The following is a 14275-nucleotide window of genomic DNA, read 5'->3' as shown; positions in this document are numbered from 1 at the left end:
TAGTGAATTGTCCCCACATTTGGCAGCTCGAATCCGCCTGAACGACTGAAAGAAGTTTGGGGGAGGCGGGCGGAGTTGACAATCTGACCACAGTCAAGGTGTCCCGGATCAAACAAATGGAACTCTGGACAGAATCTGCTGCTGATGTAACCCCAAGCCGCTTTCTGTGTGAATGTTGATAAGAGAGTGGTTTGTTCTGTGCAAGTGGCTTGCAGTCTGCTCCAAGTGTCTGGGAAGGAGGTTTGACCCCGGAGTGAAAACTGAGGCCGTGAAGGTAAATTCCAGGCCGTTTCTCTGCTGATGGAAACCTCTCGCCATATAATGGGCTATCGATTGTTATGTCCTCTGGCTGCTTTCTGACAATGTCAATCGCTTCCTGAACATCCATTACCCTCTGTTATTAAAACAAAAAAAAAACCCAAAGCTCTTTGCTCACAAAGCATAAGTTATTTTTTAAAAAAAAGGACACAAGCAAACGCGGTTGTCGCGTTCCACCCCAGACGTCAACTTTTATTCAGTACATTCACTTCTATCAACTTTCCAAAGAGTCACCTTCTTCGATTCAAATCCTTAATCCAGAGAAAAAGACCCCTCAGATCTTCCCCCACTTGTAAACCCGCACATTTTACTCAGTTTCTCACCGTAACTGCAGTAAACTTAAGAGTGGTTTGTTTAGAAAGTAAAATTCGTTAAGTTAGCCAAACGTTTAAATCATGTTGCAAACGCAATAACCTGACCCTGTTTGAGCTGCATGGCAGTCTGAGAACATGGTGGAAGAGTTGGACCAAGGAAGTCCAGAGTGTGTTCTTTTAAAACCCCAGATCAGTATGGAGCGGGTGTGAATGTGGATATGGTGGGTGCGCGTTTATCTGAGGGTCAGCCCAGTGCGTGGCTAGAATGTGGATTGTGTTTTTGCGAGAGTGTAAATACTTGTGCAACCTGAGTGTGAATTGTGCGTCTATATGCGTGAACACTTGTGGGTAAGCCAAGTGTGAATGCTTGTATATGCGAGTATATCCGAGAGTGAATTCTGGTGTTTCGCTAGCCGCATTGTCATTGCATTTGTGCGGGCGAGATGCGCTTCTGAATTAATGTTTGTGTCTGTGTGAACGTTTCTACCTGCGCTGCTATACCTCCGCCAGAGTCCGAATGTGCAAGTGTAACGGTTAATCCGTGTGATTGGATGGATTTGAATGTGTGCCTGTGATTACGTGTCAAGAGTGTACATCGATGTTGCTTTGACGGCATGTGTGCGTGTCAGAGTGTGTGCTAAGCTGGGGAACACTTCAACAAAGTAGTTCATCGATAGTAAATGTTACAGGTCACTAAATCCACACGATAGCGGTTGATTTCGAATGCATTCCTCAGCTAAACTAAAGAGGCAGTTGTGGAGGAATTCTGCTAACCAGCTATTGATCCAGGGAACCTTAACTGTTGTGAACACAGAAAAGCCAAAAAGGAGACTGTGCAATTACATTGAAAAATGGGAAGAAGGTTCTCCACAGCAATGTGTATGTCCTTGCCGGCAAGAAGCTCCGAGAATGCTGATGCGGGGCTCGCCAATACAAGTCTTGCATGTTAAACACGCCAGCTCTGAAATCCAACCCTACTGGGCTTGGTATTAAACAGAACAAAGGAGCGAGCAGCAGGGTTACCTTTCACAACTCACACACCCAAGCTAGAATGGCATTCGGACTGCAGCTATCAAATGATGCCGTCCAAACTTCTACAGCAAACCCCCCCCCCCCCCCCCCCCCCCCCCATATCTGGCCGAGCCAAGTCTGTGGATTAGGGGAGAGACAGCAAACTCAAGATGTGAGCTGGAAACTAAGTCAAGCTAAACAGGGCAGGCAGAACAGCACGTCAGAACCTGTTGTGTAGTTTCGCTCAGAAACTGGAAGGTGGTCAGTCTCCAGTGCAATTTTGATGTCCAACAAAATATACTTCCACTCCACTGCCCCTCCCCCCCCGTCAACATTTATTCCATTAGAAACCAAAGTTGTAACAAACAGATGTGAAAGTGATATAAAATGTCAGTAAAATATTCCAATGGGAACAACTCCCGGGAAAATTCTGAATGCATCTCTTTCGTTTGTCCCTTCAATTCCTTGAACAGTTTTAAAGCCTCCGCCTCTTCCGAGAATAAACATTGTTTTAGGTCAGTTTAAAGGAATATAAGCAGCGACTCTTCGAACCCCGGCAGCACCCCCTGCTTCTCACGCCGCCTCATGTCGAAACTATCCTGAGGATTTCTAATGAATACTTATTACAGTCGAGGTGGAGATGAGGTATCGATCAAGAAACTCAAGACCAATCTGAATCGACCCTGAATCCTCTTCTGGCCAGGAATTTGACTCACAAACCACTAGGGCAGACGTGGGAGGGTTAATTAAATAAGTCCGGGGTGGGGGGCGGGGGGAATGGAAAGCCCACAGCACATGCTGGGGGATGAAGAGATCGAGCACAGCCACCCGGGTATAACAATGGAGGAGCCCTCTCACACCGCTACATCTGTAATAGTCTCTACACATTCCCATTCGGCTTTAGTTCATCGAGAAAATTCGCTCGCTGATTGCAAATCTGAAGGATTCGGTAAAAGTGACTTTGTTGGACTACCCCTCTGGTGGTCTTTCTGCTGTTGCTTAATGAAGTACCCGATTAATATTGATTAGAACGACCCCGTTTTGCATACCTAACCAAAAACCCTGGCTTCACACCATTACAAGCGTTGTCCTTGACCTGAAAGTGTGAGCACTCCTCACCAATGTGAGAAAACCTTGCCTTTCTCTCCACAGCCACTTGCTGGTTAAGAGCACCACTACCACCTAGAACTCACCCTAACATCCTGTAGGCATCTTTCCAATAGGGAAATAATTATGCAATTGCAATTGTGTTTTTTTTTCTGTTCAAATTGGAACTAAAAATGGTGAGACCCTCAAAAGCATTAAAACAAAAGGTGGCTGAGCAAGTGATGGTGTAGTATGTAGTAAAGTAATCAAGAGAGTTACCTTCTTTGTTGGTACTTGCAGACTTGGCTTTTTCCCACGGTGCCATTTGCTTGTCTTCATCCTGTGGATCCATCATGGCCTTGTCATTGGGCATGTACCAGGTAGAGTTATGCTCTGCCATCAATGATTCAATGTCTATAGTGCTGATGGCAGCCTTACTATTGTCCGTGCTACAAGCAGCCAGTTCTGTGTCCCCATTCTGGCCGGGGCACTCGGCCTTTTTGTTCTTCATGGCGAGCGGCTGGTCCTCAGATATGCTGAACTGCTGCCGCTGCAGCTGAATCTGTGCTTGCAGGATCTCCAGCGGGTGAATCTCGTCCTGGGTCGATGTGCTGGTTGGGGTGCGAACCTGCTCCATACCCGGTGTACCCGGGTGCCCACTGCCAGTGCTGCCGAGCCCGAAGCTGTCGGCGCCAGGCCCCGTGTTGGAGGTAGTGTTGCTGTTGGGGTGTGCATTGAGCATGCCATGGCCCATGGGTTTCTGGCCACTGAGCAGCCCGTGGTCAGCTCGCTGCAGCTTGGGGGAGCTGGTCACCAACCGGGTGGCCTTGGGTATGTTGTTGTCAGAGCTCGAGGACACCTCGTCTTCATTGCCATAGTTGTTGCTGACGTCGTCCGAGAAGTCAACCTGAGGCGAGCTGCCATCTGATTTTGTCACACTTTGAATTCCACTATCCAGGGAGGACATGAGGTCAGGTTGGTCAGGGAGCAGGAGGTCATTCCCTTTTGCCCAGGATGGGGAGGTGAGGGATTTATCCTGCGGGGTCCCACCTCGGTCACCAGCGTGGCTAGACTGACCCTGCTGCCCTGGACTGACCCCAGGATTCACATTTTCAGCCGAGTATTTGTCAAAAAAATTCCCCGGGCTGACGTGGCCGCTATCCCGTTTTCTCCGGCCTCTTCCTCGCCCAGTCTGTCCTTTGCCTTCACTCGGGATGGCCTCCAAGGCATAGTTTGGGGACAGGTTGCACTCTGGTTGGGAAGGCGGGTTTGGCCCCTGGGTGCTATTCTGCACTGTAGACGTGCCCAGCTTGCCACTCCCACCACCAGAGACCCCCATCTGACTATTCTGCTGAGCGCTGCCTTGGAAATATTCGGGCCCATTGCCCGTGCTGCCAGTCGGGGGCCCACCAACATTCCCACCACCACTCCCACTGCTTGGCCCAACACTGTCTTGCTCAGTTTGACTCAGTTTCCGTTTCCCTTCATTCTGGTTCTTTTTGTTAAAGGTGACATTGAGGTTTGGAGCACCCAAACTGGCAATCATGTTCTGGCAAGCCGTGGACAGGGCAGCCAAGCAACTCTGTCCATAAATGGTGTTATCCTTTGAACCGGGTTTGCTGAAGGAGCCCAGCGACAGGGACCCTATCTTGCTCATGGAGGGCCGCTGGTTGGTTTGGTATTCAGATTGGGGTGGGTAGTTACCAGGCGATGGGGGTACTCCAGGGGGATTGTTGTGTGGGTTAGAGGGTCGGTTCGGCCCCCCAAATGGAAAGCCTGGTTGTCCGCCCATTGGGGTACCTTGGAAATCAGGTCCGGCTCTTCGATCAGTCGACGTGCTGGGGAGACCCATGCCCCCGCTGGGTGACTGCATCTGCGCGACATTGCCCATACTGTTGCCAAACTGGGAATGCATCCCAGGTGAGTGTAAACCCTGTACATGTCCGTCACCCGGCATTCTCATTGGCTCTTGCATCCCCAGTCCATTCCCACCCGGCCTGAACAGCATGCCTGAACCATTCTGCTGTAAGTTCATCTGGACAGATTCATGGGGGCTGCCTTCAGGGGGCACAGCGGATCCACCCATCCTTCTCTGAAGCATTTCGCCCGATGGGTGGTGGCCAGGGAACCAGGCATTTTCCTGGCCCATCTGTGGATTCTGAGGATCGAAACTGGGCATCCTCCCACCACTTTCCCTCTCAAAGCCAGGCTGCGACATGTTTGCCACCTGCCCGCTGTGCACTATGCTGTTTTGGTTGACATCGGCGTGGTGGCTGAGGTGCTGAAGTTCAGGCTGCCTCATCCTGTGCCGTTGGTTCCTCGATACCATCTGCTTGAACATCATCAGCATGTTTTGCCGCTGCTGCAGGGACTGTTGATCAGTCCCTGGATGCTGCAGAGGAGGTCCTGGAGGGAAGCCCTCTGGACCAGGTGGTGAAAACTCATTGGGAAGCCCAGGGTATGCTGAGGGTGATAAGTGATTTTCCAAACTTGCGTTGTGCATACTGTTGCTACTCCAAGTAGCACAATTGTCCACGTTGTGGTTATTTGGAAAGTCAAACCTTGGCCTCTTTGCCACATTGAGATACGGAGCATCAAAATGCTGTAGTCTCTGATTGGGCTGTTGCTGAATGTTGAACATAGGGTCAGTGTAAGGGTGCATATTCCTGTTCTCTAATCTTTGAATGGGGTACTCAAAAGGAGCGTGCTGATTCGGCATCATTGCCCCGCTGTCCTGGAGACTGGAGGTCGGAGGCCCTGTCTCTGCTTGCTGCTGCCGGGGTATCGCTGGGGGACAAGAGTTCTGCCGCGCGAGCAAACCCGCCTGCTGCTGCATGAGAGGATTCCTGGCAGCCACGCTGGACTCCATGCCCACGGGCATCTTCCGAGCATTCCCAAACCTTTCATAGAACACCCCGTGCTGCTGCTGCTGAGGGTGGACCTTGCCCAAGCTCACCAGGCCAGGGGTCCTGGGCATAGTGGTGTTGGCAGGAAAGCTGCCCCCAGGCACATGTCTACCCGGGCCGTAGTGAGGGAGCTGGGCACCAGACTCGGAGGGCGAGAACACAGGCATGTCGAAGGGCCTGGCGGAGGGCTCATTCTGGTAGTTGTACTCCATGGAGTCCACTGCTGGCTGGCTCTGCAGGCGCCTCTGTTCCAGTCCATGCGCCTCGGAGGAGGAAGAGGCTGGCAGGCCGTGGAAGGAAGCAGCTCGGTTGGGGGACTGGTCCAGGGGGAGGCAGGGCGTGTGGTTGGAGGACGGGGTATGGTGCTGGTGGTAGTCTGAGAGGTTACCTGACCTCCCCACCGGTGGTGCCTGCTGTGCAAAGCCTTCGCCTGGCCCCCCTCCTGCAGCAGCAGCAGCTGCCCCTCCTCCAGCCTGGTTCTCCCCCAGTGGGTCATAGGTGTCCCCGAAGGCGTGCGGCTGCCCGGCCAGGGGGTTGCCGCTGTAGGCGGCGGCGGTGCCCAGCAGGCGCCCCCCGTGCAGGCACGAATGGCCGGGCTCGGTGCCGCAGAAGCTGCCGCCGAAGTGGGGGTGCCCGTGTGGGTGGGGGCCGCCGGGGAAGTAGCCGTGAGTGGCCTGGGGCTGGGGCGGGGGCGCTGCCGCTGCCGGAGGAGGCGGCGGTGGAGCCTGCGGCTGCTGCGGTCCACCAGGAGGAGGCGCCGCCGCGCTCCCCCCCGCTGCTGCTGCCGGAGCCTGGTGCAGCTCCGAGTGGCCCCCTCGGGGGTGGAAGGAGTACGCTTCCCCGCCCAAGGCCGGGTTCATCCCCAGGCCCAGCATGGGGGGCTCCAGGGGACCCAGGGTCTGCTCGTCCATTGCGCTGCCACTGGCCCCGGGGAAAGTTGGGCTTTTGTAGTGAGCCGACATAGCCAGGGCTGCTGCCTGGCTGAAGTTTCTCTCCCCACCCGGGCCACCGCCGCTCCTGCTGAACTGATCCAGGCTGTACATAACTTCCCAAATAAAATAAATGCAGCCCACCCACCCACCCCCTTCAGTACCTCAAGTCTAAAAGAGAATTGTTTAAAAATGTCAAAGACATTGAAGAAGAAACTCACCCTCAGATTCACATTGTGATTCCAAACACTCTCTATCTCTCTACAATGTCATTTCAGCTTTCATGTCCTCATTATTTTGTAGTTCTTGGTTTTAAAATAAATTCTCGGGTTCAGTCATCAATTCTTAATTTTCTCTTTGTTTAACACCTTCCCAAAACATGCCCCCCCCCCCCCCCCCCCCCCCCCCCCCCCACCCCAACCCCCGCTCTCTAATTCGCTGGGAGAACTGAAGTCCCCGGGGCTAGTCTGATCGATCAAGAGAAAGGGGAGGCGGGGGGAGCTGAGTTCCTCGCTTGATCCAGCGATAGTGCCCAGGAACCAGGCGGTGGGGGAAGCGGAGGGGAAGGAGTGGGGAAGGGGGTGAGAACTGGAAAAGGGAGGGCGTTAAGACACTGCACCCGCTGCTGCTGCTGCTTACAGTGGTTCCAAACTTGCATCCATCTACTGATTGAGACCGCCGGGGAACTGGAACCTCTCAGTTGAAATGTTCGTCTCCTTTTTTTTTCTCTTCTTTCTGTCTCTCTCAAAATCTTTAATCCAGCACCATGTGAGAGTGAATCTAGGCTGAGATCTGTCTCTCTCTCTCTCTCGCTCTCTCGCTGTCTGATCGTCTCTCTGTCTCGATCACTAGTGCTGACTTGAGAAGCACAGTCTGATCTCATCCCTCGGAAAGCCAGCAACAAGTTTGATACTGCTATCTGCAATCAATTTCAGCCATTATTCCTCCACCAATCATTGCTACGCATGCTCCTAGCCAGAAGGCGGGGCTTGGAGTTAAGGTGGACTGAAGTGAACCCCTTAAAAAGAGAGACAAAGAGGCAAACACACAAAAAAAGGAAGCGAGCAAGAAAAGGGGGGTGGTGAGGAGGGGGGGGGGTGTCATTACAAAGTGCATGCAGGATCTAAAGAGCGCCCTTCGAAATGATAAGCCTTGGCTTAGCATTTATAAATTAACTGCATTTAGAAAATGATTTGCCCATTGCATTCACGCTGCGCTGTATCCTCCACACAAGTCCCCCGTCAAGTTAACAGTATTTTCTGAAATCTGCTGGTTGCAAAGGAAGTTAAAGCGAACTCCCAGAAAAGCCAATGGTTTGCCTGCTCGCCGTAGCTGGGAGTTTAGCGAGCCCTTTCCCCTCTAATTAACAGTTCGTTTGCAAGCACAGAGCAATGCAGCAATGCTGTTTCGTCTGGTTGTGCAAACGGTGAATTAAAGCAGGTCGGAATGCAAAGGGATCTTGCTGAAGTTTTTTTTTGAGCGAGGGGCTCATAAGAACGATCTTCCCCGAATGAAGAGGATAGCGAACCGGACAGTGCACTCCTGTCTTCACTGTCACCGTTCAGTTCAAGTTATCCCCAACCTGCCCCAGTTCCTGTCCACATTTCATTCTGATGGTTGTTCAAAAAGAAAATGAACCAAAGGGGGAGAGAAAAATCACAAAGACAAAGGTTTCAAATGACATGGTTAAGGAGTCCAAGCCTCCTTAAACAACGCAATTAGTCTTCGGGGGGCTAACGAATGCAATTCTGTTCTGGTGTTAAAATCAATAGTGCAATTTAATATCTCCTCTTCACTTTATCAAATATTTATGCCAATAATCTCAGTTAAAATGGTTAAACCTTTATGTGATCTGGACGCGGGGTGGCGGGGCTTGAAATTCATCCCACAATTAGACACAAGCAGAGAGAGAGAGAGAGACAAGGCTCCCTCGCCAACAACCAATCTCCTCCTCAAGAGAGAGAGAGAGAAAACGGGGAATCTGGAACTCACACACACACACACACATACACACAAGAAATCAGGGCGAAAATCATCGGCCCCAGTTGAATAATCCCTGTTATTAATATAATTAAACAGTAGTCATGATTTTAAATATTCCCAGGTTTATTCCGTTTGGAGGTTTTTTTTAAGACACAGTCGATTCTACAACGCGTTGTTAATTTCAAGTCAGTTACACCTCTGCTGTAAAACAAAACCGATTTTTGTGAAAGTTTAGAAATGGGAGTTAAAATGTCTTGAAGTGTCCGAGTCCGGGAGGCTGAGGGGGATTAATGTATTGCAGTATTTTTTTTAAGAAGAATCTCTGCTCTAGCTGTTATGGAATCCAGGGAGCTGGAGCTGGTGATTAAATATTGATTCTGTGTAATTAGTTTTCATGTGAGCCATCCGCGTGGTGATGTTTTTAGGTATTGAGTAACAGCGTCGAAATGAACTTCGACACTGAAATTATTAGTTAGGATGTGACAGGCTGCGAGAGATTTGAACGAATTTGCATTGTGATTTCGGAGAGAGGAGAGGAGAACGAGACCTTTCCGAAGGTAACAGAAATGAATAATTTCCCCCTTCTCGTTTATATTCCGGGTTTAAAGTTTAATGACATGTAGGAACGACTTATAACATTCTCTGGGGCTGAGGTTGAAGCAACATATTTTATGAAATAATATTTGTGGGTGACCACCAACACAATGCAAAACCAAAGACACACAGGTACATTCCCCACGCCAGGCATACTGCACCGGTTATAATTTTTTTAACAAAATAAAATATAAGACAGCCTGAGAAGTTGAAATACAGTCTCTTCCTTTCGATCAAAGTTCTTTAATCCCTATTTATTTTACATTGTATTGTGCTGCTGCTACCTGAACTCTTCAGCCCCTCTGAATACACCTAGATTCAGAGAGGTTGCTTACTCTGCTTCATGTTTTTTTTTTCTTTCCGTGTGTATCTTTCGCCAGGGAACAATTATAGAACATAATATTTATCTGGGTGCCCGAGTCCAGACGTTGTTTTCTCTCCCTCCCTCCTCTTCACCCGCCCCACACACACACACACACACACACAAAGCGCTTGTTCTTTGTGGTTTTGAGAAAAGATGTGAAAGCTTGTACACGTGGACATTGCCATCTTGTGGCGATGGTTTGAACAATCCAGAGAAAGCGTGAGGATATAATTTTGTTCAAACACTATATTTTTCCTTAGAAAATTAGGATGGCGACAAAAAGAAAGTCAGGACACAACTACGAAGTCGAAGTTTCATCATCTTTATTGCCGCGAGTTGAAGGTGTCGTTCTGTGATATCTTGGCTCAGCCCTGTGCAGGGATCTTGCCCTGTTGCTGGCCAGTGATGTTAGATGTCGAATTTCCTGAGCAATACATCTGTACGTGCCCGGTTTCTAAAGACAAATCCTCACCCCTGCCCCTTAAGTCCGCCCACACGGATACCTCACTATTTGGTTCACACGCCAAGCTTAAAATAAACAATTCTGCAAGGAGAGATTTTATTCATTTCAGAATCCAGACAAACTGGGCAGGAGGCTTGTGAGGTACTGACCTATATAATGGGACTATCACTGAAAACGGCCGGGGATTATAAACTCTAAACAGGTTCATGTGGTCCCTATGTTGACAGCAACCTTGATAAAACAACATTGGTTATTACTGGTTAATATACCTCAATCGCATTTAAAAATTATGGACACGATCATTCAAAGTATATTTGAGGGACATTTGTACAGGCAGGACCTAGTCAGGAGGAGTCAGCATATTAATAGAGGCAATACTGTGCCTGACCAATCTCTTCCACTGAGGATGGGGCAACTCAGGTTTTGACAAGGACAAACAATTAGTTATTAACTTAAAGCTTTAAAAAACAAGTCAACAGGGACTGCTCCATGGTTCAGTGGCTACTGGACAGTGTTTAATACCCTTGTAAAGCAGGGATTGTGACTTTAAGTCTCACTGAGGCCCTTGAGGAGGTTCATATTATGGGTCGGACCAGGGATAATGTATTTAACTAGAGATCAGGAGCTTGTAGATTCAACTTCAACCTGGTTTGAGTGCATTTCACAGCTTTACAGGCCCTCTTGTGGTGCAGGGGCACCACAACTTTACCAACACATTCCAACCCGACCTTAAGTTCACCTAGATCATCTCAGACACCTTTCTCCCCTTCCTGGAACTCTCCATCTTCATCACCGGTGACCGACTTAACACAGAAGTCTTCTACAAACCCACCAACTCCCACAGCTACCAGGACTATACCTCCTCCCACCCTGCCTCCCGTGAAAAGTCAGCCCTTATTCCAAATTTCTCCAACTCCGCCGCATCTGCTCCCAGGAGGACCAATTCCAGCACAGAACACACCAGATGGCCTCCTTCTTCAAAGACCGCAATTTCCCCTCCCACATGGTCAATGATGCCCTCCAGCACATAAGGTCCACTTCCAGCACCTCCGACCTTGAACCCCACACCACCAACTGCAACAAGGGCAGAACCCCCCTGTCCTCACATTCCACCCCCACAAACCTCCATATTCATTGCATCATCCTCAGCCATTTCCCCCACCACCAGAAATATATTTCCCACCCCACCCCTATTCACTTTCTGTGAAGATCATTCCCTCCACGACTCACTTGTCAGGTCCACATCCCCCGACCAACCCACCCTCCCCCCGCGGCACCTAACCCTGCCACCACAGGAATTGCAAAACTTGCGCCCACACCTCCCCCCTCACCTCTGTCCAAGGCCCCAAAGAAGCCTTCCACATCCATCAGAATTTTACCTGCACTTCCACACAGGTCATTTATTGTCTCCATTGCTCCCGATATGGTCTCCTCTGCATTAGAGAGACAGGACGCCTACTTGTAGGGCGCTTCAGAGAACATCTCCCAACACCCACACCAACCAACCCCACCACCCTCCCCTCTGCCCTCCCCTCCGACCTATCACCATTACCCCCACTTCCATCCACCAATTGTACTCTCAGCTACCTTTCCCCCAGCCCCAGCCCCCCTCCCATTTATCTCGCCACCCCCTCATCACAAGCCTCATTCCTGATAAAGGGCTCTTTCCCAAAACGTAGATACTCCTGCTCCTCGGATGCTACCTGACCTGCTGTGCTTTTCCAGCACCCCACTCTCAACTTGTGTAGTGGTAGTGTCCCTATCCCTGCACCAAGCAGCCCAGGTTCAAGTCCCACAAGCTCCAAAGGTGTGTATTAACATATCTGAATAGGTTAATTAGAAATATAGGTTACATTTTTAAAAAACACATCAAAACAGTGGGGATTCATGATTACCCATGGGAATCTGCAAAAAACTGGCTAAGGAATAACACAGAACAATAAGCATATTATGTCAGAGTGAAGTTGATTAGTACTGAACTGGGTGCCTTTGCGTTTCATGACCTGGATTCTGAACCTCAACGTGAAGTGGCCAAATTTGCAGATGATAGAAAACTAGGAGGGAGAATAGAATTAAGAGGAACTTTAGAATGGATTGGATAAAATATAGACATAGAAGGAACAATGGCAGATAAATTTAATGAAGTAATTTGAATTGTCAAAGTGTTTCACAGAAGATGGAAAATACATAGTGCCAACTTTACAGGTGTGTCACTAAGGATTAATCTGAAAGCAAATCAGGAGACTTGGCACTCAGTGCTACAGAGGTCCAACTAAAGCAAACAGCCAAACCAATAACATTTTCAACCATATCATCAGCACAATGCAAAGTATGTCAGAGCAGTTGATGGTCAAATGTTATATGGTGCAAGCTCTGGTCATCAAGGAATAAAGAACACATTACAGCAACAGAGACACTACTTTCCAGCATCAGTGAAAGACTGGAGAAACGTAGGATTTTTTTTAATCTAAAAAGGGACAGCTGGGAGTTTAGAATTGTTCAGAGTGTATTGAGATTTGGTCCAGAATATTATTTTATATTAAATGACAGGGAAACTAGTGTGTCAGTTTCAAACCAGTGAAAGTGAATTTTAGTACTGGTATCAGAAAATTCTTCTGTGCTCAGATTGAGCAACATGTAGAATAAATGTCCAAGTGGAATCGAGGAGGCAAATTTGGTATTAGTTTAACAGTATCTAGGATGGGTGAATGGCCTTCTTCATTTGTAATTATATATCAGTTTTCAATTGTAAACTATTTTTAGCCAAACAATGCAACAAGAGAAAGCATTTAATCATGTGAAATGTCAGTTAGAGAAAAAGTGATGCAAAGGATTGTTTGTATACCCTTCAAAAACAGCTCTGGTGAGTGTCGAGGTGTAGGATTACTACACCTTAGTTCCCTATGCACTGATTTCTTAAAATGATCCATTCCACGGCTATAACTAATATTGTCGTACACACACAACATTCTTCCAGCCACAAGTAAAAGAGCTAACTGTTGTTCGGATAGTGTTTTATATACGGTAAGTGTTGCTTGATTTTTTTTAAACCAATACAAATTTAGAGGCTACTCAACACAACAGTTGAGCCCAATTCAGTCCACGCCAAATGGCGTCATGGAACAGCGATCTCGGACAGCTGTTTTCCTTCTTTCTTTGCCAGAGAGAATGTTAAATAATTCTTGTACCCCACATACCCTCCTGGCTGGTCTCTGTTTGACTTAGCATTGGATTCATCCCTGAGCCATCAGATGAGACACGGACAAACCATTTGATTGACTCTCTCTGTTTCCACTTTCCTAATTCCCGTTGGTAAGAGAAAGTTACATGTTGAACAGAAGGGTAAGTAACTCAGTGTACTGTCTTTGCAATATTATAACACTAAGCGTGGTTTTTAAATTCCCTGCCGTGAGCTGCACTGCTAAAACGCTCAGATCCCACTAATAAGGTATAAATTACCACACATCCCTCACCATTACCCAGATCCAAATGTGTCCTTTCCGTAATGTGTCTGCCTGCGCGTTTTCTTTTAAAAAACAGCAAACAACAGATGACGATTTTTTAAAACAGATTTGCTGTGGTGACATTGAACCACTAGCGTCCTTGTGAGAAGGGACCACGCACATCACTCACCCTGCTATCCTCGTGAGTATGTTGTCTCTCACATTTATCACAGACCACTGGCAGCATCAATACCAGCACCTGATACTGCAGCAGAATGCCTGCGATATCACATAAAGTGAGTTTAGTGCAATTTCACTGGTTTCACTTCTTTCCCTGGAAAGAACGAGTTGGAAAATCCAATAAAGTAAAGCCATCCAGAATAGCTCCCTAGAAATCATCACACAGAAAAACAAAATCCCAACAGTGTAAGGAATTCAAGACAGGAGCCAGAGTTTTGAGTAAGACTCATATAGAGCCAGGTGTCTGACGTCATTCTGCCTTCTCTTAGCAGATGTCACTCATTGCTGCAGCCAGTCCACATCCAGATTACTCATCAGCAAGCCGACTGAATTATGATTTTCATGGATAAAACAGCAGAATCATTGTATTGAGACCAGAAAAAGCACTGGTAAAAATTGCAAAATCTTATACAACAAAGGTTTATGTTTAATGACTGCATCACTAAATTAATTTATTTCTATTTCAAATAAAGTTTTGCTGTTTTTCTTTGTAATTCTTAAACATGAGAATACAAAAAATAAGGAAAGATGTATTGAGTTAGGCTTCGATCCCTTGGATCTTAAGGCTTAAGTTAAAATTCATTAGTAAGCAGCCTGGAATTAATTCACATTTCTATTTTCTCC

At 48.0% G+C, this 14275-nt stretch overlaps 1 protein-coding gene and 1 long non-coding RNA gene across 7 annotated transcripts in view; one reads left to right on the top strand and one right to left on the bottom strand.

The window, feature by feature from the left end:
* Window positions 1-6684, bottom strand: part of mn1b (meningioma 1b) — a 135263-nt gene extending 128579 nt beyond the window's left edge. For all 6 annotated transcript variants that reach the window (XR_006315376.1, XM_043715620.1, XM_043715621.1 and 3 more), the window contains exon 1: window positions 3009-6684. Coding sequence is in view for 5 of the 6 variants with exons in the window: in XM_043715620.1 (XP_043571555.1) it covers window positions 3009-6678 (3670 nt within the window). In the remaining variant the exon portion in view is untranslated. The remainder of the gene's footprint in view (window positions 1-3008) is intronic.
* Window positions 6685-9026: 2342 nt separating this feature from the next.
* LOC122562457 lies at window positions 9027-14065 on the top strand. Its single transcript, XR_006315309.1, has 2 exons — window positions 9027-9104; window positions 13924-14065. It is a non-coding gene; the product is annotated as an uncharacterized LOC122562457 (long non-coding RNA).
* The last annotated feature ends 210 nt before the right edge of the window (window positions 14066-14275 follow it).

The sequence above is a fragment of the Chiloscyllium plagiosum genome, chromosome 25 (genome assembly GCF_004010195.1).
Source record: "Chiloscyllium plagiosum isolate BGI_BamShark_2017 chromosome 25, ASM401019v2, whole genome shotgun sequence".
NCBI lineage: Eukaryota > Metazoa > Chordata > Chondrichthyes > Orectolobiformes > Hemiscylliidae > Chiloscyllium > Chiloscyllium plagiosum.
The sequence above is the reverse complement of the archived record's forward strand: the minus strand, read 5'-3'. Positions and strand labels throughout refer to the sequence as shown.